The 26,890-nt window shown below is 47.9% G+C and overlaps 1 protein-coding gene across 6 annotated transcripts in view; it reads left to right on the plus strand.

The window, feature by feature from the left end:
• Window positions 1–26,890, plus strand: part of CELF6 (CUGBP Elav-like family member 6) — a 208,737-nt gene that overhangs the window by 161,124 nt on the left and 20,723 nt on the right. For 4 of the 6 annotated variants that reach the window (XM_019499316.2, XM_019499321.2, XM_019499319.2 and 1 more), the window contains 3 exons: window positions 8,212–8,292; window positions 9,338–9,481; window positions 21,952–22,107. In XM_019499316.2, coding sequence (XP_019354861.2) covers window positions 8,212–8,292; window positions 9,338–9,481; window positions 21,952–22,079 — 353 coding nt within the window. In that variant the 3' untranslated portion in view covers window positions 22,080–22,107. The remainder of the gene's footprint in view (window positions 1–8,211; window positions 8,293–9,337; window positions 9,482–21,951; window positions 22,108–26,890) is intronic. The other 2 variants (XM_019499322.2, XM_019499323.2) reach the window with 2 other exon arrangements.

A 26,890-nucleotide genomic window follows, 5' to 3' on the forward strand; every position in this document is an offset into this window, starting at 1 on the left:
ACAAGGTCTAGAAATCACTTTTCCCAGTCACATACACATTCATTAGATTTAATGCATTTTTTAAAAATTTCCCTGATTCATTAGGTTTTTGGACAGGAGAGAAATAATATGCTTGTGACATTTACTGATAAAAGTCGGATCCTTTTGCTCCTGCTACTAATATTGTACCCCTGCGGGATGCATGCCTTAGGTGAGAAAGCATCTGGCATATCACAAGCAGGTCTAGTCTCTGTTGTCTTACAGTAGAGACAGGAAATACAGACATTCGAATAATGAAAGCAATGGGATACCAGGATGTGGGAATTCCACCTACCAGAAGCCTGAAGAAAATACCTGTATTTATTTCTTTAGCCTGTTGAAATTGTCCTTGAGGGAGAACCTGTGGAAATGTGGAGGTCCAGGTCTCCAAAAGATGCAAACCACTGTAATGGCAGTGGCTTCAGGGGAGCTGCCAGAATGTGTGCTGGCCAGAGATCTGACCCTGAAAGAGCAACCCAAAAGGAAGAGAAGGAAGAGAATTATTGATGTTGGAAACTGAAGGGCAGGGACTACTCTCATTTAAACTGGCGTAAATCTGGAGTAATCTGAGATCAAAGTCAAAATGAGACTCCATTGGCCTAATTTACCCTTGTCCATTCACTTTAAAAGAATTCAAATCAAGGATGAAACAGCACAAAAACTGGCCCAATGTCAGCTGCAGTCAGGGTTCGGCTTGCAGACAGCTCAGCTCACACCTATGGTCCTCTCTTAAGCTAGGGACAGACATTACACATAAACCGGTTTAAGTGATCAGTAACTGGTTTAAACCTGTAACAGAACAGATGTTCAGTAAACATAAACCAGTTTGAAAATGGCTGAAATTGGTTTGATATAAATTTGGTTGAATGTAATATCATAGATTCATAGATGTTAGGGTCGGAAGGGACCTCAATAGATCATCAAGTCCGACCCCCTGTATAAGCAGGAAAGAGTGCTGGGTCTAAATGACCCCAGCTAGATACTCGTCTAACCTCCTTTTGAAGACCCCCAGGGTAGGGGAGAGCACCACCTCCCTTGGGAGCCCGTTCCAGACCTTGGCCACTCGAACTGTGAAGAAGTTCTTCCTAATGTCCAGTCTAAATCTGCTCTCTGCTAGCTTGTGGCCATTGTTTCTTGTAACCCCCGGGGGCGCCTTGGTGAATAAATCCTCACCAATTCCCTTCTGTGCCCCCGTGATGAACTTATAGGCAGCCACAAGGTCGCCTCTCAACCTTCTCTTGCGGAGGCTGAAAAGGTCCAGTTTCTCTAGTCTCTCCTCGTAGGGCTTGGTCTGCAGGCCCTTGACCATACGAGTTGCCCTTCGCTGTACCCTCTCCAGGTTATCCGCATCCTTCTTGAAGTGCGGCGCCCAGAATTGCACGCAGTACTCCAACTGCGGTCTGACCAACGCCCTATAGAGGGGAGGGAAGTATCACCTCCCTGGACCTATTTGTCATGCATCTGCTGATGCACGATAAAGTGCCATTGGCTTTTCTGATGGCTTCGTCACACTGCCGGCTCATGTTCATCTTGGTGTCCACTAGGACTCCAAGATCCCTTTCCACCTCTGTGCCACCCAGCAGGACATTCCCTAGGCTGTAGGTGTGCTGGACATTTTTCCTCCCTAGGTGCAGCACTTTGCATTTCTCCTTGTTAAACTGCATCCTGTTGTTTTCTGCCCACTTGTCCAGCCTATCCAGGTCTGCCTGCAGCTGTTCCCTGCCCTCCGGCGTGTCCACTTCTCCCCATAGCTTTGTGTCATCTGCAAACTTGGACAGAGTACATTTCACTCCCACGTCCAAGTCGCTGATGAAGACATTAAAGAGTATCGGTCCAAGGACCGAACCCTGCGGGACCCCACTACCCACACCCTTCCAGGTCGAGACCGACCCATCTACCACGACTCTTTGGGTGCGACCCTCTAGCCAATTCGCCACCCACCGGACTGTGCAGTCATCCACATCACAGCCTCTTAATTTGTTCACCAGTATGGGGTGGGATACCGTATCGAAGGCCTTCCTGAAGTCCAGGTATACGACATCCACCCCTCCTCCTGTGTCCAGGCGTTTCGTAACCTGGTCATAGAAAGAGACTAGGTTGGTCAGGCATGATCTGCCCGCCACAAACCCATGCTGGTTTCCCCTCAGCATAATTTGCCCTGCCGGGCTCTCACAAATGTGAGCCTTGATAATTTTTTCAAATACTTTACCAAGGATGGAGGTGAGACTGACCGGCCTATAGTTGCCCGGGTCCTCCTTCCTCCCCTTTTTGAAAATGGGGACCACGTTAGCCCTTTTCCAGTCCTCCGGGACTTGGCCCGTGCGCCACGAGCATTCGAATATTCCCGCCAGTGGCTCTGCAATGACGTCGGCCAGTGCCTTCAGCACCCTCGGATGGAGCCCATCCGGGCCTGCCGACTTAAAGGCATCCAGTTCTTCCAAATGACTCTGCACTACCTCAGGATCTACGCATGGAAGTCTGGTGCCTTGCTGCTGCCTCTCTACAACCCCAGTGAGAGACTTGTCGTGCCTCTCGCTTAGGAACACTGAGGCAAAGAACTCGTTGAGGAGTTCAGCCTTGTCCCCTCTATCTGTCACCAATTGCTTCTGCCCATTTAGCAGGGGTCCTATTCCTCCCTGGGCCTTCCTTTTACTCCCAATATATCTAAAAAACAATTTCTTGTTGTCCTTTACTTGGGTTGCCATCCTCAGCTCCATGGTAGCTTTGGCCCGCCTAACTGCCTCCCTACAAGCACGAGCAGAGGAGGTATATTCATCTTTAGTGATCTCACCCTTTTTCCACTTTTTATGTGCTCCCCTTTTGGCCCTTAGGCTGCCCTGGATTTCTCTGGTCAGCCATGGAAGCCTCCTGGCCCCTTTCCCTCTTTTGCCTCGCTCGGGGATCGTCTTGCTTTGTGCCCAAAGGATCGTTTCCTTTAGGCACAGCCACCCTTCTTGGACACCCATCCCATCAAAACTCCTACTCTGCAGTGCTTCCTTGACTAATCGCCTGAGTGCAATGAGATCAGCTTTCCTAAAGTCTAGCACTTTCACCCTACTAGTTACCTTACCCACTCGCCGTCTTATGTTGAATTCTATCATAAGGTGATCACTGTCTCCCAGATAGCTACCGATTTGGAGGTCCCCTATCATGTCATCTCCCGTTGCCAATACCAGATCCAGTATGGCATTCCCCCTAGTGGGACCATACACCTCCTGTGTCAGGTGGAGGTCCTGTACACAAGTTAGAAACCTGCGTGAGCGATGGGACCTTGCTGTCTGTGTCTCCCAGCAGATGTCCGGGTAGTTTAGGTCCCCCATGACTACCGCCTCTTTAGCTTTTATGGTGTCCGAGAGTTGCCTCAGGAGCCCCGCATCTATTTCTTCCCCTTGGTGTGGGGGTCTGTAACAGACCCCTACCACCAAATCCCTTTCTCCTTGCCCCCCATGTAGCCTAATCCACAATCCTTCTACTTCCTCAGCCTCGGATTCTGTCTTGATGAGGGTTGATGTATATTGCTCACTGACATAAAGTGCAACCCCCAGACTTAACTGATTCGGGTCAAACCAGTTTATGCAATGTCTGTCCCAAACCCCTTGCTGGTTTAGGTTAAATCAGACTTCCCCAGCATCCTGGCATGCTGTCTGGGCTGGGCAGGGCTCTCTGCTCCACAGCAGGGCTGGCCCCTCCCCTCTACTCCCTGGCTGGAGCTGTGGCAGAGACTGCAGGCGTCTGCCTCATTTCCCCCTGCTCCCCTCCTCCCAACCATTCCCTGCTAAGCAGAGGGTCCCCATCCCCTCTGCCTTACACAGACACACAGCATTCACTAGCAGACCACATGCTGGCTACAGTCCGTGCTGTGGCACACGGGACAAAGGCAGAATCAACATGTGTCCCTCTGTTGTTTTCTTAATGGTGTGATAAACACTGAGTTAGGGGTAATAAACACTGTGTTATCTATTCCCTGCTGGGCTGATTAGAAGGGTGGGGAACCCCTCCCTAATCAGTGTGTCCTCTCCAGGCCTGGCCACGCCCCCCTCAGCTCAGTACTATGGAAGGGAAGGGAGAGCTGCTCTAGCACCCCCTGGCTTCTAGCCTGAGCCACTGCAGGCATGTGCCTGCGTTGTTTCAGTCCAGAGGGGATTTCTGTATGGTTACAAACTGGTTTAGCCTAGCCAGGTTAAACTAACCTGCAAAAATTGAATCAATTCAGGCTTGGGCTTTTTGAATGTCTGTCCTGAGCCATGCCCACCTGTCTAACACCCACAAGGCACAGGGAGCCATGCGCTTCAGTGAATCAGCAGGCTTCACATTAGGGGTGTGCAAAGCTTTGGTCCCTGATTCAATTCGGCGGAGATTCAGCCCAATTCAGTGGCCAAATCTCTGAATCTGACTTGAATCAGGGGACCCTCGAATCTCTCTGAATTGAATCAGAACCCTCCAAATTGATTCAGAGAGATTTGGAAAGATTCGGTGATTTGAACATAGACACAGCTTTAAATGTTTTTTCTACATACCTCTAGATACCAGGCAGCTCGTGAATGCTGCGATGCTGGGGTACATGGAGTGTCCCACAGGAGCACAGGGGGCTCCCCAGCATGCTTGGCAGCAGTCCTGGAAGTGGACCAGAAGTGCTTCTGGTCCAGTCCCAGGGCCACTGGAGAGCGCGCTGGGCCCCCCCCCTCACCCCCTTGGCTTGGCTTGGTGACTGGTGCCTCCTGGGTCTGGGGGGGCACCTGGGGTCCCCCCATGGCCGATCTCCAAGCTGAGGGGGCCACCCCAGCGTGCTTCCAGGCAGACCCAGAAGTGGACTGGAAGTATTTCCGGTCCACTTCTGGGTTTGCCGCTGAGCACACCCCGCCCCCCCCCCCCCCCCACACACACACACTCCTGTGGGACCCTCCATGTGCCCCAGCATTGCAGCATTCATGAACTGCCTGGTACCTCTAGGTATGTAGAAAAAACGTGTAAAGCTGTGTCCATGTCCGAATCAGCATCAAATCTTCAGATTCAGATTCAACCAAATTGAATCGGGGACAGTGATCTGAATCAACAAATCGAATCACTGTCCCCAATTTGGGCTGAATCCAAATCCAAATCAAATTCACACACCTCTACTTCACATAGCATGTCCAGCAGGACCATTGCCTTTTGATGATCCAAGGTCCAAGTGAGGGTTTTACAATCAGCACGTTACAGGGAGTCCCGTGACTAAAAGGCATGCACAGTGTGTTGAAAGTGACCCTTTGTATTGCCTGCAAGCTGTGGAGGTTGATTCCTGTTGTTGCTTTACAGTGAAGATGTCTTAACATGTGCTATTCAGAGCATCTTCCAAGGCTGGCTGAGCAGCTGATCCCCCTTTCATTCTGTGAGTCAGTAAAGGGAATAGACATTCTTTCCACTCAAGGTTTTCCAATCCAGTTAATTAAGTGGTTTGGGGTGTTTTTTTAGTCCCCACACAGAACACTACAAGTTTCCCTTAAATGTGTGTCCTGAAAAACACTGTTGTACCATTAGCTTCCTTTACCCTACCCTGGAGTTAGAGCAGAGCACCATGGGTGCAAAGCAGAGCAGAATCTGGAATACTTCATGAGAAAAGGGGGCAGAATCCAGCACAGATTCATGAAGTAGGTGCAAAGTACTACAGTTTTAATACTAGTAGTAGCATTTAGAGCCTCAATTATGCTTGGGACTCATTGTGCTAGTTGCTCTACATACACATAGTATGATACAGTCCTTGCCCAAAGAGTTTACAGTCTAAATTAGGAGTTGGCAACTTATGTCCCATGGGCTGAATCCATCCCATGGAGCCATTTGATCCAGCCCATGCATGTGGGACTTCAGTAGCATTCAGCTGGGGCGGGCTTCAGAAGCAGACACTGTCCATAGGTCACAGTGGGGAGAAATGGTAGCAGTGGGTCACCCCAGAGAGAAGCAGCAGCAGCCAGGTTCTAGCACCCATCCTTCTGCCTGTGATTTGCATATTATTGGTCTAAACAGACACCATAGGCAAAGAAGGGGAGAGAAAACAGAAGCACCGAGATGGGAAGTGACTCCTCTAATATCTAGACCTCTAGCCTAGGTCAGGGCAGAAATGGAAATAGAACCAAGGCAGAGTGGTCAGCAGGATCAAGCGGCTCTCCACAGGGCATACTGTGTAGTCTATACAGAGGCACAGCACATAGGCTTCATGACATACTGGAAGGATGCTATATAGGTTTACCTAGGTTTACCCTTTTAAACAGATAGGGCAAATTCCAGGCTCATTTAAATGGGAGTAAATCAGAAATCAGTGGAGCTGTATCACTGTTCACCTGCTATGGTAGGGATGTCAGCTGGGTTTACCTGCAACAACTCTGACAGGTGACATCATTTCAGCAGAAACCACCAGGGATCAGCTGTGACCTGGACACAGAGTGAGAAACCCAGGAGCTGTCTATGGTGGACAAATCTGAGGAAGCTCAGAGGTCTAGTGGGACCACATAGTTGTGGGCCTGCCTGAGCCTCCTCCAAGTTATGGCAGGGGTCTGTAAAGTGGCCATAAATCTCAGGACAACAGGGTTTTCCTTTTTCTGCTCCAGCCTGAAATCCCAACAGAGAAAGGCTGCCTCACTGTACTGAAATGCTTCCATTTCCCAGCCAGATGAGAGCCAGTGGGGTGAGGACCAAGCTGAGGAAAGCTGATCAAAAGTTACCACAACTTTTTCATGCTACTGTAGGAAGTCAGAGTAACACCTTAGGATGATGCTCTTGTATCTGGGCCGGTTATCAGATTAAATAAAGTGAAGACCCCAAATCATGTTTGATGTATAATAGGGAAATAAAAGTTGCCATGCCCAGCAAGGAGTGAGAAAGTGTCTCAGGGATGTCAACCTTGGAGAAGAAATAGATGTTAGTTCTAGTCAGAAGCACAGGACTGCAAGCCAGGTGGAGAAGCAGCAGCAGAATATGGAGCATCATGAAAGCAAATAAACAAAGGAAGGTGTGAGATACTTTTGCATTGCCATTAAATGAAGCCTACCTGTGGAAGAGAGGGAGATATTTCCTGTATACAGGATTTAAATACACAGACAGCTAGCCTTGCCATACAACCAACAGGCAGGCTCCAATCTAATATCAATAGCTGTGACATTACCAGCAGCAGGGAATGTTCACATGGTGGGAAGCTGGTGACTGTGGGCAATGGGGTAATGGAAATGTAGGAGGAAAAGATTCTGATTTGATGGGACCTGGAAAGAGAAAAATAGAGAAGGTGGCCTCCTAGATATGCTTGCAAGGACCTTAAGAAGGAGACAACTCCATTTTGTCCCTGAAACACCCTGTAGATGGGGCATTAGACTGCTGGACTTCCCCAAGGAAGTCTGCCCCAACTGAGAAGAACAGATAGGGTCTGGCAGGAAAATGGTTTGGGATGAAGGGGCTGCCTTCCTTGTCCTCCAGGAGGTTGAGGAGGAGTCTTTAGCCATTCTGAGCCTCAAAAATGCTTCTGCTGGCTGCCATTTCTGGGAATGGGGGATGGCAGGACCTGTACATCTTGCCATTTTCTGTCCCTTTAACTAATTAATCTCACACCTGAGGCAAACTGCCTTGGAGCTCAGCCCAGCAGACCTCACTGAGATATGCAGCTGGTTCAAGGGTATCAGGTAGAAGCAGATGAGCTGCTTTGGGGGCATAAATTGATCCCTAGCTTGAGTTGGGAGAGAGGTGTTGAATGGTGTCCCCTGGTGCTTATTAGGTACTGCACAGCTCCAGGTGGAAGGTAAAATCAAAGAGTGTAGTCTTACAGGTTTTACAGGAACATGTCTTCCACGGGTGCTTTCATTCCCATTGTTCTAATGTCCTCCATCCTGCCCTCCTCTGGCTCTCCACCCCACCCCATCTCCATGTAATAAAGCAGGGCTTAATCTGTGAACTGGTACAGATCTCTCTTGCATGAATCCCACCCCGCCCTCTCCTAGGTGTAGAACTGGGAGGCTATAGGACTAAGCAAGAGTCTGCTTCCTGGGAGGTCCTACAAGCTGAGCCAAGCTCAGAAGGCCAGCGCTTGGGGTTGTTGTCACAGGGTTTCAGTCCCTTTGTCTGGGTGTGTCAGAACCATCTGCTGGGGGTGACCTTTGTGACATGAGGCTGTACTGTCAAAGCCAAGTGGGACAGGGCTCTGAGGCTTGATCATTTTGTTTGTCTGTGTTCCAGCAGCATACCCAGCAGCCTATGCACCTATCAGCCAGGCCTTTCCCCAGCAAGCTCCCATCATTCCACAGCAACAGAGAGAAGGTAAGAGGGTGAAACCTTCTGCAGGGGATGGGATGATCTACTACCGTGATAAACAAAGGCAGATTAATTTGTGCAGGCCTATTAACCGATCTTGTATAAAGTTGTATTGCTCTTCTGGGGGCTGTGGGGCATTGAAATCATTAGATCTGTTGATCAATAAAGTTATAGATATGGGAAAGAGAACACCCATTCAAAAAGAAAGGTAAGTAAATTTTGTTAGACTTAGTGGCTTTTGTGAACAGAGTGGGTCTTGAAAGAAAGCATTTCCACAGCAGGAGCTAAAGGAATAGTCTCAATAAGAAATATTCATATCTTTTTTCTTCAGATTAGGGTAAGGGAAGTGAGGTCCCTGCTACCAGAGATGCTTATTAGAAATCAGTCTCATTTTAGAGGAAGAAGATAACCAATAGTATGTGTTGGTATATGCTAGGTGTTTCCATATTATTCCAGAGATTGGTGGTTGGATGAGCTATAGATGAAGGAAAAGGGTGAATGAGAAGAAAGATAAGTTGATGTGGGTGAGTGGTATTAAAACAGAGGGGTGGGGAATAGACATAGCCCACAATTGGATGGACAAAAAAGTGAGAAGGTGGAAGAAATCAGACAGAAACTGAAACAAGGTAATGGACGTATTGATGGCTCTGAAAGGAGGCAGTTGGATTCCTAAGTGGCTTTTGGATGGAAAAACTAATACAAAACCAATTAAATGAAAAGATTTAGAGATGGGAGAAATGTGCGGGGGCAGATGACTGGATGGATTGGTACATCAGCAGAGCAAAGGAATAACTGGGCCATAGGGGTGAATGGATAAATGGTGAAATGAGCAGCTTAAGAGACAGGGGTGGGGAGGATGGATGGTAAGGTGGGTGAATGACAGGAGGATACACTAGTGATTTACTAGAGAGTTGAATAGGTGGATGAAGATGCTTATTGAAATGAGAACTGAGGCAGTATACTGCCCAAGTCTGAGAAAGAGGAGGTTGGCACCTGTGGCCTCTTTGCTAATGTGTGGCTGTCCTTTGTGTGTGCATGTGTGTTATCCCAGGTCCCGAAGGCTGTAACCTGTTTATTTATCACCTGCCCCAGGAGTTCGGAGATGCGGAGCTCATGCAGATGTTTTTGCCTTTTGGCAATGTCATCTCTGCCAAAGTCTTTGTTGACCGTGCCACCAACCAAAGTAAATGCTTTGGTAAGTACCAGAGTGCCTGCTTGTTTTGTTTTTCCCTGTAGGAGGTTGGCAGCAGCCGCATTGGCTGTTTTGGACAGTTGGCTAGTCTCTTGGTTAAGGAGTTTCAGGCAATCAACATTAAGACTTGCAGGCAAATCCAAGCTATTCTGGGGAGCTTGCCAGTCACACACAAAACCTATGTACTGATGCTGCTTGAAATGATAGGGCAGAGACTAGATCCTGCAGTGCCAGTTACTGCTTTATAACCCCGCTGCAGTCACTGTCATTATTTGCTCCTTCAGGCTATCCAGGAAACAGGCTTGAAGCCCATCTGAATTGACTAACTACTTAAGGGACCAAACTCTGTCACTTCTCCATAAGCCCCTGTACATTCTCCTTATAGGTGCCAGGACCCTAGAGAGATCTCACACACTGCAATTTTAGTCAGTGGTCTGCTCCAAACTGAGTTGCCTGGAGCAAAGTGCTGCAGTTCCCATCAGCCCTAGAGTCAGCCTGTTGAGGCCAGCAGAGTTTATTAAGGAAGCAAGAAGCAGTGGTGGCTTGTAGGAAGTGGAGTGCAGCACATAACTTGACCTGGGAGGGGGTAGGAGGACTGCTAGTACAATGATGAGATTGGCATTGATAAATGGTAAGTAAACCAGCAGTAAGCTGGAATGAGCACAGTGGCTCTCAGGTTTGATGATGGTCCAGTTTTACCTCTAGGGAGTATAACACCATCCAGAGAATGACCTCATATTTTTCCTGCTTTTTGCTCCGACACAGGCCTCCATGATCACTACATCCCAGACCCCATGGTGTTGTTCTAGTAACACAAGACATTTTTTCCAGTTAAATGGCAGACCTGTTCACACCCAGCAGATCTGGGGCAAAGATAAGATCCTGCATCTGTGTGTGGGCAAATGTTTGCCCTTCTCCCTTCATGGTAAAGTTTTGCTTAAAGGGTGGGAACACCTTGATGTTGGCTCTCTAACCCAGTATTTTTCCCATGCCAGGATCTGCTGAGTCAACAGGGACAACCAGTTATTTACTGTAATATTGCCTGATTAGTTGTGCCTTATGCATAGACAGTGATGCTATTCACATTATAAAAGAAGCAAGCAATCTTGTGTCCAGGATCAATATAAGAGACAGACGTGGCAAAAGTCTTTCTGAACCACACTCCATACTAACAAGAGCAGATGTGCAGAAAAACAAGCATGCTTGGCCAGGTCCTCAACAGGTGTCAATCAGTGTAACTTCACTCTAGTCAGTGGAGCTAATTTATACTAGCTGAAGCTCCAAACCATTTTAGGGCCATCAAAGGACTAACCAGACATAAAAAACTATAATGCCAAAAGAAATGCATATTCATTTGGGCAGATTCATCTCACCTACCTGCTTCAGTTGCACAATTGGAGCCTCGTCCAGTGGTTAGGGGTATTAACTTGGGCCTTCAGGAAGTAGGTTTGAAGTGCTGGCTCTTCTGCAGACTGTCTGTGGGACCTCTCTCTATTTTAAACCATGTCTGTAGCATAGACTTACCATGCTTCAGAGCAGTGTCCTCCAGCACACTGGGCTGCTCGTGGTGGACTGCTTTCTAAACCAGAAGCTGGGTAGCCATGTCTGAATGACGCTAAGGACAGGTTAATTAGATCTGTCTCTCAGCAGTGCTAATTAACTCCCCTGAAGCACTACACTGGTGTTGGTTTAGGGGGCAGTGCAACAGGCTGGAGAACATCACTCTTGGACTTGCTAAGTTTGATGTGTTGGCACAACCTTAGGCTCCCTGCACCCCAGTTTCCCCCCTGTAAAATGGCAGCAGCAGTACCTCACAGGGGTGCTGAATAAGCTCTTACAGTGGCTTAGCTAAGTAACGCCTATGAATTTTAAGTCTTTGTTTTCTGTCATGATAGCTGCACTAGGAAGCCAGAGTAAAAAGAGCCAGGGTCACAGAAAGCAAGTAAAAAAAGGAGTGAGACGTCTCAGGTATTGAGTAATGTAAAGCTCCCCAGCTATCTCGTATTCCACTCATCAGCCTTTCTGGAAGCTTCCTCACTTTTTACCACCACATCCCTTCTCCCAGTCCTACCGAGCACTCAGCTTACAGGGAAAAGGTCCCAGGGTAGTAGGAGCAATGGTCTTGTGAGATCTTGTCCTCATGACAGCAGTGACAAGGTCCCAGCCCTGCCCCAGAGGGCAGCAGGCATCCTCAGGGCCAAAGCACGAGTCTGGAAATGCCAAGGTTCCCTGGAGCCACAGGTTTGATGCCTCTCAGACTTGACTCATCGCATCATCCTCTAAGATCTGCGCTCTTAGTATTGTGCATCTTTTGGTCATGACTTTAAAACCCAAGGCCTTCTGCATGCAGGTGAGAGCTGCAGCACTTATCTTAGAGGAGGCCTCTGCCTGACGATCTCATCTCTTTGCTAACCAGGCCAGTGATCCAGAGAGGCCTTGGGAGTCTGCACAGCATTTGGCATGCAAGAGGGTTGTCAAATAATGCGATGCATGGGCTCGACTGCTTTTGTTTTCAACACTGGTGCAAAAGAACAACTATATTCAGATACAGCTCTACGATCAGGCCAATTGTTAAATATGGACCTATTCACACTCAGAAATCTGGTCTAGGAGGATTACATCTTTTTGGGTTAATTTAAATAGCTGCTAACCTGGGGACCGGACAGTATATTGCTTTGCATAACCAGTAGACACACCGGTTTGCAGATGGTCTTCCAGTCCATCCTCTCTTAGCATCCTGTTGAAATCACTGAGCCATTTTAGGATGCCTTGATACAGCATTCAGGAAGGAGAGATACCTCTTGGCCTGATGAACTTGACCTACCTAACAGCAGTGAAGTGGCTCATTGACATGGCACTGGACAGTTTAGATGATTATTTAGATGGGCATTAAAAATTCGAGGGGCCAGATTCTCAGTTGGTGTAAATCATTGTGACTACTGTGGGGTAACACCAATTTATACCACCACAGCACATGGTTCTAGCAGAAGACAGTCTTGCCATCAGCTAGTCAGAGCTCCTTCAGGCCAGGCACAACCCTGTAACTTCTAGCAGCTGTGCTTATATCCATTGGCTCTGCCAAGCTGCCTCAAATTGGATGAATGAGTTTTCTGGCACTCCTTGTTTAGCTGCCTGGTGCTGACAGGAACTTCTGGGTAAAGTTTAGAAGCATTTTCAGTTGGTTTGGGGCAAATACTATCAAGCCATGACAGCTAGTAAATCGGACATTTCTGACCCTAGCATATGAGTGATAGGCACAGAATGATGGCCTTAGTACCAGGCTGTGTTACCAGGTAGGATACCAGGAGCTGGTAATCACTGCTTCCCTGTTCCTGTATTAGAGTGAGCATGATTGAATGGCTTAGCAGAAACTCTGCTGTCACTCTGGGCCAATGTGACTGATGGTGCACTGGAAGAGTGCTCCTGGAAAGAGAGGCAGGAAGGCACCCCACATTAGCTTGGGGTAAAAGTCATTGCTGCCAAAATGGCTTCCCTAGTATAAGGGGACATGGTGGACTCAGATCTCTTGTTTTTTTGGTTTAGGGGTGGCTGGTAAGTGGGTGACAGACATCATCCAAATTAACAGCAACACTTTGGAAGCAGTGTGCAAACATGAATTAATTGAGGAAGGAGGGGTGGGAGAATTACTTTAATTGCTACTCCTTTTTGTTACCTGTCCCCCAGTGTGTCACCCCTTCCCCCACTCTCACGCATACATTCAAGTCATCCACGTGCTGGTGAAAATTCACATACAGACCAGTGCGCATTCACCCTGAGAGTTGTAATCACATCCCTCTCTGCAGCCACAATGCCTTCCACTCCTGCACAGTCATGAATCATAGTCACAGTCATGCTTCATACTCAGATCCATAGACACTGATATATACAGAGCACACACTCACCCATATACTCTTAGTAACACACGTGCCTTGTCCCTGCAGGTTAGAGAGGGAAACAGCTAGAAGAGTGTTAGTATACAGTCTTGCAGCCTTGTGTCCCATCATGTTTGCAAGGACTTCCTGGTTCAAAGACCAGCATGTTATGGACTACAGCTCCCCTCTAGACATATTCATGCATTACAGTTTCAGGCTAGAACGCTAGCAGCAATGATGCCTTGTTGTTTTTTCCCTGGTGTATCTAGCCAGCAGGTACCTGGTAATGTTCAATGGATTTAGTGACAAGGATGCCTTTAGTGGCTGGATTAAAATGTGTGAAGCAAGTAGCTCTGTATTTTTTTCTAGTGAATTACGGAGTGAAGCTTCCCAGGGGAACATGGTAGAGCAACGTGAAATAATTCTGCTCTGAAGAAGGGAAATGAAGGCACTGAGGTGGTTATCCAGCTGGGTTAGCATGTTACACACCTATCACAATGGATGAATTCTAACACTTCCCTATTGCAATGTGGCCAGTGCAGAATTCACCCAGAGCTTTGGCGTTATCCAGACTTACCTCTCCTTCTACTTACAGTGTACTCCCAGTAGGGGACCATGGTGCCACCATTGAGAATGCCCATGATGGATACATTCTCAGGTCTTTGGAGCAGGGACTGTCATTCTGTTTAAGGTTAGTACATCACCTGGCACCAGAGAGTCCTTTTCCAAGACTAGGGCTTTTAGACACCAGTGGAACAGAGATAATAATTCATTGCTGATAGGCTCCCATCTAGCATCAGCATCCAGTATAATATGGACAGGAATCTCTTTAACATCAACTGGTTGCATTCCAAATCCAAGATAACCAACACCTCCATTACTGATCTTCAATACACTGACATTTGTGTCATGTGTGCCCACTCAGTTGAAGAGCTCCAGGTCACTCTTAATGTTTTCTGTGAAGTGCATTAAATTATTGGGCTCACTGTCAACATCACAAAACCAAGATACTTTACCAACCCACCCCAAATCAGCCAATTGCTCCTCCACATATTACAGTTAGAGGGCAAGCCTTAGAGAAAGTCAAGCATTTTCCTCATCTGGGTAGCCACCTTTTCCAAAAAAGTAAACAGAAGGACAATATTCAACACCAAATAACATCTGCCAGTGTTGCCTTTGAACATCTCCGAAATCACGTCTTTGATGATCATGACATCAGGACTCAAACCAAACTTTTCACCTACCAGAGTGTTATCATCCCAACCCTGTTGTATAGGTATGAAACTGGGATGACCTGTCAGAAACACCTGAAAGATTTGGAACATTATCATCATCAGCTTTGTCATCAGAAAATGCTCTATATCAATACAGAAGAATGAGCACCAGCATTCTGGCTAAAGCAAACACCACCAGTATTGCAACCATATTTATATGGCACCAGCTCCATTAGAGAGAACATATCATAAGGATGTCTGGCAACCAGCTCCCAGGTTTTATACTCCCAGCTCACCAATAGTCACCATTCTAGGGGTGTCAAAATAAGAGATTCAAGGACACCTTCAAAGCCAATCTGAAGAAATGCAATATTAACATCAATACCTGGGAGACTCAAGCACTGAATCGTCCCCGATGCTGCCATTATGTACAAGTCATCAGTCATTTTGAGCCAACTTGCCTCACTGTGAAGGCAGATAGACAAGAGAGACAAAGGGAAAGACCTGGGACGTGACATTGCCAGGATCTACTTCTTCCTCCCAGAACTGTTTGCCACATCTGCAGTCAAACAGGCAGATCTCAAACCAGCCTCCTCAGTCATCTCTGGACTTAACAATGACTTCCCTATTTACAGAAAGACTGTTGTCCTTGTATTGAGGGACTGCCACCACTGACAGATAATTATAGTCATTTGTGTCCCTCTGTCCCTGTAAATGAGTGCCCAGCTCTGCTTTTAAAGAAACAGGCATTTTCAGCAGATACCCTCTGCCCAGCTTCTTGCTCCAGGGTCTCAGCCCCCAAGCATGATGAGACTGGCAGAATTCCCCAAGGGCTCGGTGCTTTTCGGCAGGCAGATTCACAAACTGGCCCTGCATCCAGCAGTCAGACTGCAGGCCTGGAGTTTATCAGCAGCCCTTGAAGTGTTCCAGACTCTACCTGCAATGCCAGAGAAGGGTAAAAAAACTCCTCTGGCTGTTGCTCAGCCCTCCTCTGTATCCTTCTGGGGATCCGTGGCTGAATTTACTCCTGTCTGCTGGCCAGAGCCATTCCTAAACAATGCTGAAGAGGTTTTTGCTTTAGGTGTGTCCATGCTTCCTGTCAACATCTGAAGGCTTGTGTTCTTGGTGATGAGAGGACCCCTCGATGCTCTGGGATCTGTGCATATTGGCTTCTCAGCATATCAGGACTTTTTCGGGGGGCACAGGTACCCATCGTGCTCCTGGGATTTGCTGCTAACATATCACTGGCCCTAGGGCTTCATCACCGTGTTTTTAGGTTACTTGGTTTTAGGTTACTGCCTGGGCACTGATGCCCACTTCAGTGTCTGGTTATTTGTGGTGTTGGCACATGGTGCTTCCCTTAACTCTCCTCAGCACCCACGTTGGTGCCACAAAGAGCCCTGTCACTTCTCTCAGCTTTCTGGGATCCATCCTCCATCATTCCTTTTTCTTTTCTGGAGACCTTGGGAGCTGGCTTCACATTTCCAGCATCAAGAAAAGGCCATGTTAGCAAGGGACAGCTCCACCCACTACACATCTTTATACACTAGTGGGAAAGCATAGGAGGAACAATGTCTCAATAGTCTTAATAGCTCTGTACTTATTCAGACAAGAACTCTTCTCAACTCCATTGCAGATGGCCAAACAAGATCCAACAGTCTGAGAGTCTGATCATGGACCCCACTCCTAAGCCCTCTCCCTGGCAATATGGCTCCTCACAGGGGAGAGATCTTCAGCCATGATGCCTCTAAAATAGTGCCCTAAGTTTTCTTAGCATGTAGGAACCCCTTTTCGGAGAACTTTACAACTCCAAGTGGAGTGAGTCTGCAGTCAGGTCTGAGTGGGCCTTTTACTTGACCTGCACAAAACCTGCTTTGCTTCTTTCCCTACCTGCCTTAATCTAACTTACAGACTGATCCCATCTGGGTGCAGTGGGGCACCTATTTCAGCCTTTCATTGTTAATGAAAGGCAGGGGCAGGCCTGGCAGTTTTGAGATCCTCCAACCTCTTACAAAGCTCTGTGTATCAGTGGGTATGAATGTGATCTCAACAAAGCTGACAGAACTTCCTTGGCACCATTCAGTTCCTGTACATTTAACCATCCTGCATGGAAAGTCGTTTGCCTAGAGATGGTGGATTCATCTCTCCAACTGAGTGACTTCAGGCTGTAGTGACTCGTCCACTTTGCACCACATTTCATAAAATTGAGGTAGGGCTGTGGGCGCACCCACATTTCCTTTCCAATGTAGCACTGGAGTTCCACTTCTCATGAATGCCGGTAACATTGTTCCTGTACCCACAGGTTCCTCCAAGAGCTTTCCTCCATCTGCTCACTGTTAAAAGGTTCTCAGTGATCACATGATCAAATGAAAGTTCACCTGGTTGTTTGCTTCATCTGACAGCAACTTATCAGGCCATGCATTTCTTGAGAAGGATTCTGTGTGAATACATATCTGATTAGTCCCCATACTACTATGACCAGCCTGGTCTGAAATTAGAGGGCTATGGGAGAACCTACTCAGTCCAGTACCATGAAGCCTCCATAGCCCACATCAAGGAAGTTTCTGTTACTGATGTCTGCAGAACAACCAGAAGGTCCTTTTAGCTCACTCACAAAACATTACCCATAGGATTTATCCTCTGGGAGGGCTTTTGATTTTTTAACCTTCCTGCTCCACAACTTGTTTCTAAGGCAGAGGAGTCCAGACTCTTACCCAAAAATGTTTCCATTCAGGATCTTTCTCACTGGGATTGGCCAAGTCTCTGAAGTCTCTTGTCTGACACATCCATACTACCCCAGATATAGATCTTATTGTGCCCCCCTAGATACATAACTAGAGAGATTTTTATAAGAACTGTCTCCATTGGCTTTGACTTTGTAGTTGCTGCCTGTTGAAGCCAAGCTCCCTGTTCTTTTTCTTTTGGGGCATCTTTTGAGTTTCTTCTCCTCCAGCAATGAGAATCCCAGTGAACGGTATCTTCAGAAAAGGAGTAATGACAGCCCTGTAATTCTGCTTCTTTGCTCATATGATTCAGAAAGGACTATCCCTCTACCTCATACCTTTACCAAATCATGTCCATTTCCTCCCTTAATTTTTTTCCCCTATGAGGCAAGCTTTGGATCGTTTTAGTGACTGACATCCCTTTGGGAACTTTGCCTCCTGCACAATCAGAACTGACCAGTTCATTCAAAAGATGGCCATGAAGCTCAGCAGGGTAGCATATGACAGCCAATAATGGCACTGCTACTGCAGCATGTCAGGGCTAAAATAACTTTTCAGACCTTGGGGAGCAATGCCAGTCTGACGCTGAGGAGTTGAGATCCTGCCATGAGAATCATATCTTCAGAGAAGCAGAATTGCAGGTAAGTAATTTTTATTTTCCATACTACCCTCTTGCAACGCTGGATATTTTCGCATTTGCTGTTTGTGACAGGTGAAATTCCTAGAGGAGCACATGATTCTCTTATACAGTAGCTTTAGTCTATTGTATGCTGGTATTTAAGGACTGTGTAGATATAATGTCCTCTTTTCCTCGGTTTTTTTCATTTAATTGTCAAAGTATGGAGGGCTCTTTATACTCATACGGTCTTTTGGGCTTGGAGTGAGGACCATCTTGGAGGTTTCCTTTGTGGCAGTGGTGTTTATGGACCTTGCAAAGCTAATAGACTTAGAGGCTGAATTGCCTTATGGATCTGCAAGGCAAGTAGGACATGGTTAGAGGCAGGTTAAGCATACACAAACACTACCTTCTTTTTGTCTTGGCAAAATGTCCCAGCCCTTCCCTGGGGTGACTGCCTCAAAGGGCAAGAAGGTGGATTGTGCTGGAGGTCTAGTCAGGTCTCTGCTGAACCTGCTGTCAAAAGTGCTGATTCAAGCCTGTAGTAATGCTGAATCTTGCAGTGTTCCCTGGGCAGATGGCAACAAATTCCAGCTGCCAGTGACCTGAGCTAGACTTGAACCCATACTCTAGAGGTGACAGGTTCTGGTGCTGGTGACCTAGCCTCTAATTCTTCTCACCCCTGTCTTAGGCCTATACAGTATTTCTTTGTGCACTGGTAGTCATTAGTGTTATATTCTGCTGCTATGGCAATATCTTGCTCTCTTTTTTCCCCTGGAAGATCTAAAGGAGCCTGTTTCTGCTGTGGTTGTGCATAGAGTATCACCCTTTAGATGTGGAGTTACCCCCTCCTTCTCTGGCTTGCTTTCTTTCTTGCTAATCTATCCACACTCTTTCCTGCTAAAGTTGCACATTCAGAGGATCACATGGGACCATCCTACCATGCAAGAGTCACCATATCACTGTGCAAGCATGATTTTCCATGGCGCATTGTCATGCACACATTGGTACATGGCCTGACAAGCATCACATCATGAGGATGCTTTGTCAGCCCCAGAACAAATGCAAGACACCAATAATGTCCTGCCAGATCAAAAAAAGAACCAGTGGCTGCCCCATGCAACTCGGTGTGGGTGTCTCCTTCTGAGCTGCTCCCATATTACATGTATTCACACTGTATTCACTGTTGTCTCTGAAAAGAGTTGCCCCAAAGTAATGGAGCTCCTACTTGTGCACTCCTTGAGGTCAGCACGCACCCTGATGGTCAAAACACAGGACTGCAATAAGATGCAAGTTCTGGTCCTGTTTCCGCCACTTTCTCACTGCATGATCTTGGACGTGCCATATCCCCTCTTTGGATGCTATTTGCCAGAGCTGCAGATACTAGAGGTAGGATGCCTCAACAGCATTTGTTAGTGCCTGTGCAGTGCTTTGGGATCTTTATCTGGAAGATTGTGCCAAAGTAATTACTGGCAGCTATGCTGCACTGTGATTCTCATCGCATTGCAGTCACTGCCGCTCTTCCTGAAGTCCCCCTAGCTCTACTCCATTAATGGCTGCTGCAGCTCCATGGAGCCTCTTTCCGATGCTAAAAGGAAATGAGGAAATAATTACAGAGTGGCCACCTGCAACCCATCGAGAGGAAAGGATCCGTTCCCCCAACACGCTCCCTTTCAAGGATGTGAAAATGGTACGTTCAATTAAAATGGCCCCCTGCTGGGCCCTGCTGTCAGTTCCCAGAAGGGGCTGGGACAAATGGAGCTGCCAGGCTTGATGTAAGTCTGCAAGTTATTGCTGCACTTTACATTTTTATTGCAGCAGATGTTAGCCAGGAGAGGGGAAAAAATATGGCATAAGGCGACAGGCAGAGGCCATTCAAATATGCGGTGCTGCTGAGGCAGCCACTTGGATCTTGGACTGCATCTCCATGAGGTGCTGAGCACTGTGCACTGTTGTCTGAAATTCCAGGGCTGAGCTGAGATCGTTGGCCAGCCAGGTGAGGGATGGTGGGGATGCTTTGCGTGTTGGGGCAGTTCTTGGCTGTCCTGGAGATCAGCTGTGGACAAAGTCTGGGTTTCTTTAATATGGATGCTCAGGGTTGAGATCAGGGGTGAAGCCAGAGAAGGTGGGTATGGGAATATCAAAGCTGTGTTTATAAAGGACAGAGATAGGGACAAAAGTCACTTCTAGGGCCCTGGTTCTTCACTGCCTTGTGCCCTGTGTCATCTCTACTTCTATGCAATGTGATAGAAAAATGTTGCACAAATGTTGCACAACCTGTGTTTGTTCTAAGATAAATGCTAACAAATGATTCAAGGCAGAGAACCAGCTCCCAGAGCTCATGTCCCTTGAAAACTCAAGTTTCCATGTCCAGGGTTTTGGCTGAGACCTTCATAAAGGTCAGAGCCATTTGCTAAATTTGTAGCCTAGTTCTGGCTCCAAATCTCATGATTTGTAGCTTCTGTATCTGGGGTTTCAGCTCTGGGCCCACTTCTTGCTCAAAGGTTTGGTTCAGCCAAGCCCTCAAAACTTCAGGGGAGCCATCACTAAACTATCCATTGCCCTTGTGATACTGGGGCTTGTAATCATGGGGAAATGGGCTGTATTTCCTGGGCTGTTTTCTGCTTTGAGTAGAGCTGTACAGCCTCTTTCACAGCATGATGGTGTTTGTGTTCTGGTCTGAGGAGCTGGAGATACAGCAGCAACAACCAAAGGAAAAAGAAGCAGGAGGATGCTCCAAAGTTCAGGTCTCCCAGTTCTGTTCCAGCACAGAGGCAAAGGTTTGACAGGGTAGCAGCATGATTTTCTGACTGGCTCCCAAGCGCAGCCATCCTTTGTCAGAGAAGCACAAACTATTGGCTTTAAATCCGAGCTTGGCTCAAGGCCTCCATCTCTCAGTGCTGTAACAAGGACAGGGCAAGGCAAAGCCTTTAACTTTGGGTTTAAAATGGTGTATGTTAAGCCCCTTCTGGCAGTCCGTTACCCGGGGGCGGGAGTTATTCTATAATGGAAGCAGGAGACTGTAGATATAAACAGTAGGATTTTGGTGCCCATGTTTTGAAAATTGGGACAAATGTGGCTTCCCAGGGTGTCCTGGTTGCTGGCAGACCACTCTCAAACATTTGCCCTTTCTCAAACAGACATCATGTAACATTACATTAAATGGGACTGAAGCTACAGGTTTCCCTCACTGAAGACAGCTGCCATTTCTCCGTAGCTTCCACATAGAAGGGAGATTGCCCCTCGTAAAGGTGGTTGACATTGTCCACTGGTTGACATTTCCAGTGGCACCGAAGCTAGGCTATCCGTAGTAGAAATACCTGCCTCTTGTACTTTACTGTTAGGAAACTGTAAGGGGATAGAGGAGAGCTGGGGAAACTCAGATGGTGCAGAGGAATACAGGAGACCGAGGGCGTGTGGGGTGCAAGAAGGACACTGAAGAAATGCAGGAGGGATGCTATGAGAGAGTCGAGGTCTAGGAGGCAGAGACAGAATGTGAGGATTAAGGAAAAATATGGGGGTCAGGAGAGCGGAGAGGGAGCATATAAGGAGGGCAGGAAGCATGGTGATAAGAAAGAGAGGTGGAAGGAAACAAAATGGCTTCCTTTCCAGGGGCAGGGGGGAAAGCGGAGTTCCCAGCAAGGAGAAGCCAGTAAAGAGGCTTCAGGTGCACGTAAGGTTGGATTTCGGCCCTTTGGCACTCGCACGTGGCCTGGCTGCAGGCTGCTCACACCCATCAGGGCTCAAAGATCAGCAACCAGACACTGCGTCTGCTTTTTTTTTTTTTTAATGTAACTTCAGGATTTTGGGGGCGCCTGGTAACCAGGCCTTGAGTGCCCCAGGGCCGCAGTCACAATTTCCCCAGCCTCCCCTCTCTCTCCTCTGCACCAGAGCCTTTAGGGCAGTCCCCTTTGTGCTTTTCTGGCAGTTAGTGTTGGATGCCTGGAGTGAGAGTGTGATGAGAGGACAGGGTCTCTGGTGCTTTTGGTGATGACCTGTGTCCTTCCTTCTCCGTTCCCACCCCTTTCACCCCCTCCCCCACCCCCAGGTTTCGTCAGTTTTGACAATCCAACTAGTGCTCAGGCAGCCATTCAGGCCATGAACGGCTTCCAGATCGGCATGAAGAGGCTAAAGGTCCAACTAAAGCGGCCAAAAGATGCTAACAGACCCTACTGACCCCTGCTCACCCTGGCCCTGCAAACAGGTAAGAGGCTGGCAGGCCAGACTGCCCCAACTGTGGTACAAGGGGGAGCGTGTGGGGGAAGAGTTCGGTGTTTTCACCAGATCATCTGTGCTTGCTGCCAGGAAGCCAGGGGACAGTACGGCATCTCCTGCCGTTTCGTTTCACTCGCATCTCAATGGGGTTGGCTTCTGTTGCTCTGTACAGCGCTGCCACCTGATGGAAAGCATTGGACCTGCTCAGCCTTCCCCAGATTCCCCACCCCTTGGTTCACAGAGCTGCTCTTTCAGCTCTGCAGAAGGAAGCATATTTGTTTCGACCTGATAGTCTTGGGTTTAACTCAGCAGAAAGCAGTGTTGTGCAGGGACCAAGGGCACCAAGCGGTGACTCAGGAGACTTGGGCTCTGTTCCCGACTCTGCTGAGCAAGCTGCTTCCCTTTTCTGGACCTCAGTTGCCTCATCTGTAAAACAGAGATTGACACATTCCCCCTTTTCAATATACATGGAGATTTACAGATGCTAGAGAGCATTGCTGATGCAGCTGGCCACACAGTGCTTCGAAGGCATCATGTACTGCCCCAAAGAATTGCAGAGTCCCCGATCGGGTGCCTCTCTAACAGTGCCTGCCTGCGTGGGCAGAGGGCACAACCACCACAACGGCACCAAGCCATGCTATCTAGGAATGCATGGGACATCTGTCCTACTGGAACAAGTCCTGCAGGATCTAGTTAAGGGCAGTGATGCATTTACACACAAGCTGATGGGATCCTGCCACAGAGAGGACTAGAAGCTCACTATTTGCCCAGGGTTGCTTCTTTTCCAGAAGACAAGCTCTAGGTTTGCACTTGACCCCATGGGGAACATACCAGCCACCCATTCTCACTGCTCCGTCAGACCGTGGACGTCTCCTCCCCGCCCCCTCTCACAGCTGAGGCCACTTTCAAGTGGAGATGGGCTGAAGCTGCAGCATGTGGATCAGAATTCAAGTGAGAGAAAGAATGGGGGGGGCATTTGGATCCAAGGGTTTGGTTTGGATCTTCCTGCATTTCATAGATTCATAGATGTTAGGGTCGGAAGGGACCTCAATAGATCATCGAGTCTGACCCCCTGCATAGGCAGGAAAGAGTGCTGGGTTTAGATGACCCCAGCTAGATGCTTATCTAACCTCCTCTTGAAGACCCCCAGGGTAGGGGAGAGCACCACCTCCTTTGGGAGCCCGTTCCAGACTTTGGCCACTCTAACTGTGAAGAAGTTCTTCCTAATTTGAACGTGTGCCTGACCTTCCCCTCCCCACCCTCCCCCAGGTCCTTCCAGTCAGAGACATCTGCTGAGAGCACTAGGTTTAGCAAACGGCAAACCCGATGTAAGGATTTTTGAATCACACTGGATAAATTTTCACCTGACTCTTCCCTAAAACTCATACAGCCCAGAGGAACCCCTCACTAGTATATAAACCAGAATATTCCTGTCCAGCAACCTTCCATCCTAAATGAAAATAGAAAACAGCCCCCTAGCCTCCTCACAGGTTTTTAAAGGCTCTGTCCAAGTTTTCTTTTTTCCCCTTAGTTTATTTTCAGGCACTTTGGGTTTCCCTGGCTCTGTTCAGAACAAGGAGATAGAAGACACCTCTATACCCCTCTCAGCTGAAACAGGAAGCAATGGGGAAAATCTAGCAAGAAAGCATGTTCTTGAATTATTTTTGAGCTTATGGCCTTAGCCTGTTTGTTTGAGCATCTGAAATGCAGAATCCAGTTATTGCCTAACCTGTCCCTGATGACTATCATGAGCATAGGCAGTAATAACCAGGGGGAGTTACAGCTACCATCTTGGTACAAACCTCTGGGGAGCATTTGTATCCCTGTTTATAGACTGGACCTGCACATACTGGTCTCCCTCTTCCCTACAGGAGAAAGGGCAGTTTGACCCTTGGGTAGAACTGGTTGGAAAGAGGTGGGAGGGGAATAGGAGGCAGACTTCCACAGGAAATTTAAAATTTTTAGTGAAAAGTCAAAATCTGAAATATTTTAGCTGAAGAAAACCTAAAATGCTGGCACAGCTGAGAGTGGCTGATGGGAGCTGTATTTCAGGCCTCATGGTCCAACTGCATCTCTCACAGTCTCCATCCTTGGCTAGGGCATGTGCTGAATGGGGGGAGATGAAGTCCAGGTAGGGAGCCTGGAGTGTAGAAGAAAACAGGAGTCTGAAGCCCATTCATTTGTGGCTCTTATGAGATACTGCAGTCAGACACTCAGGAAAGAAGACGAATTGTCAAAGACATGATGCTACCACGTATCTGTTGAAGCACATCAAGCCCTCCCGTGGCATGCTTTCATTCAGAAGTAAATTGGCTTTTGTTTTCTGTGGCTTAATCCTCCTTTACAACTTCAGTTGATTCATCTTAGCTTTTCCTGTGTTTCTGCCTGGAGAAGAGCTTCTAATGCCCAAGGGCTCATAATGTCTGGCCTGGCTGGTTTGTACATGAAGCAACAATTGAACGTACTGCAGAAAACAAGTCCCGCTAGATTTTTGTCACACAATGTCTTTCCCAGGTGGCATCTAATCAAACATGGCAGAAGACACCTGACTTTTGCCCTTGCTTTGTGTAAATGGGAAAAAGTAACAGGAAAGTAATTACATCATTGAACTGGAAGACTAATTCCCAAAGAAGGGCTCAGTGGTGGAGAGGAGGACTGTGACATGACTATCAGCTGTGGAGACTTGAACAGCTAAATCTGATTAGGGCACATCAACAAGAGCTTTGAAATTGTAGATCCCAATGGGTATATTGCTAGAGCACCATACAGTTTGGTGTTGTTAGCAGGCTTTGAGCAGGGAATGGGTCAACAGCAAGGGAGGTAGAGAGGAGCAGTGGAGTAGAAAATGGAGCTACAGGTCAGGGAAGGAATGCATGGAGAGAGTTGACTATGGTTCCTGGACTTGGACTATGAGGGGATGGGGGATATGCAGCTGTCACTATTATGGGAGCAGACTTGTATGGGGACCCCAGGTGTGGAATATCCAAGCTGCTGCAGCTCAGATGCAAGGTGTATTGGGAGAGGTGAGTAGGAGACTAGGAAGTAACAACACTGGGAACTTTTAAGACCCGAGATTTATTGGAAGGCCCTGGTCCCAGCCCTCCAATGCAGTCTACACTGTGCATATCTATAGCTGGTCTGCTTCCCCCAGTGACTTTTGTATGGTGAACTCAGGCTTCTGTGAAGGTTAGAAAAAAAAATTACAAGGGAGGCAGCAAGAAAAGTCACTGTTCCTATCATCCTAGCATCTTTCTAAGGCAGGATATGAGACAGCACATGCTGCTGTGGCTAAGGGCCACTGCCCAGAGACATATCATCAGAGGCTTCAGTGACTGCCAACACATATGCTGCTGACTCCATGCTCACCGCTACATTCCTGCTTTTCAGCTGGCCAGGGTGCTTTGTACCTGTCTCATGGTCCAGTGGGGCACACAAATGCCTTGCTGTCTGGCTCTGGAAACCTGTTTCTGCTACCCATCTACCATTCAGTCAGCAGAGCAGAGGATCTGTGGACACACGCAAAGGAAACACTGGTTAATGTTTTCCAAGTTATCCCTGAAAGACCAAAATCTTTCAAAACTGCAACCTGAGACTTCCAAGTTGGCTCCAGAGCAAGTGAAAGTTATGCCTGATCTACTCTGTATGCCTTAAAAGATTAGTCTCTGCTATGCATCAGTGCAATTTGCAGGCATGAGTCTGAGCTTTTACTTACCCCTTGCCCAGGTTAGAGACAATGAAGTGGTACATGCAAAATGACTGTCTGCTTGTGAGTAGAGTTGGTTACCAATGAGCAGGTCAGTTCCAAGCACATCACCAGAGAGGGGAACGAACTCCATGCCATAGGTGCATACTCCTCCCATCAGTGTCACGGGGTTTGTTCTCAGAACAAAATAGGCCCCATGGCCTCTGTGTTCCATGCTGTGGAGTCTTCTGTCCAAGTCTTATGTTGTTTCTTCATTTTTTCTGGTGTGACATGTAGTTTTGGGTGACCACAGTGACCTCAGGGGACTCTGGGATAGAAGATCAATCAATGGTGGTAATCAGCACAGCATTAGGCCTCCAAGCCAACGGTAGGAGTGTGGGACACCAAGGAGGTCCTGTTTTCAAACATGGCTTAGCAGCAAAGCCCTTTGGAGCTCATATCACTTTGCTTCTAGGGCAGGGTTGTCCATCTGGTGGCCCAGGAACAGCATACAGCCTCCCAAGGGTTAACCTGTGGCCTCTCTGGCTCCCCCTCTCTGGGGATGGGGCAGAATGGCATGGCCCATGGGGCTGAGGGAACCCACAGCTGGCGGGCTCTGGAGTACGCAGGGATTCCACACTGTGCAAGGACACCAGCATGATGCAGTGGGGGTCGGCCATTGCACAGTGTGGTCCCATGTGGCGCAGTGCAGGGGGACCAGTGCAGTGCAGCAGGAGGGCACCCACCACACAGTGCAGGCAGGCCCAGATGGCATAACATGGCATGTGGCCTGGGGGCATGTGGCCCCTGGAGCATGTGGCTGAATAGCCTGTGACCCCCAGCCACACAGAAGCTGGACAGCCCTGCCCTAGAACATCAACCCCATCCAGAGAGACTGTAGTTTAGGTAATTTGATTTTGTTGACTTGAATTTCCCAGGTAAAATCCCCTTCTCACCTTGCCCAAAACAGTCATGTGCTGCCACTGGCCCAAGTTGAATACCTGTGTTCCGCTGCAGAGGTGATGACTAGATGAAACAATTCCCTGTCTGACAGAGAAGGCCAGATCCTCAATTCTTTGACATTTAGTCT

The sequence above is a fragment of the Alligator mississippiensis genome, chromosome 11 (genome assembly GCF_030867095.1).
Source record: "Alligator mississippiensis isolate rAllMis1 chromosome 11, rAllMis1, whole genome shotgun sequence".
Taxonomy (NCBI): domain Eukaryota; kingdom Metazoa; phylum Chordata; order Crocodylia; family Alligatoridae; genus Alligator; species Alligator mississippiensis.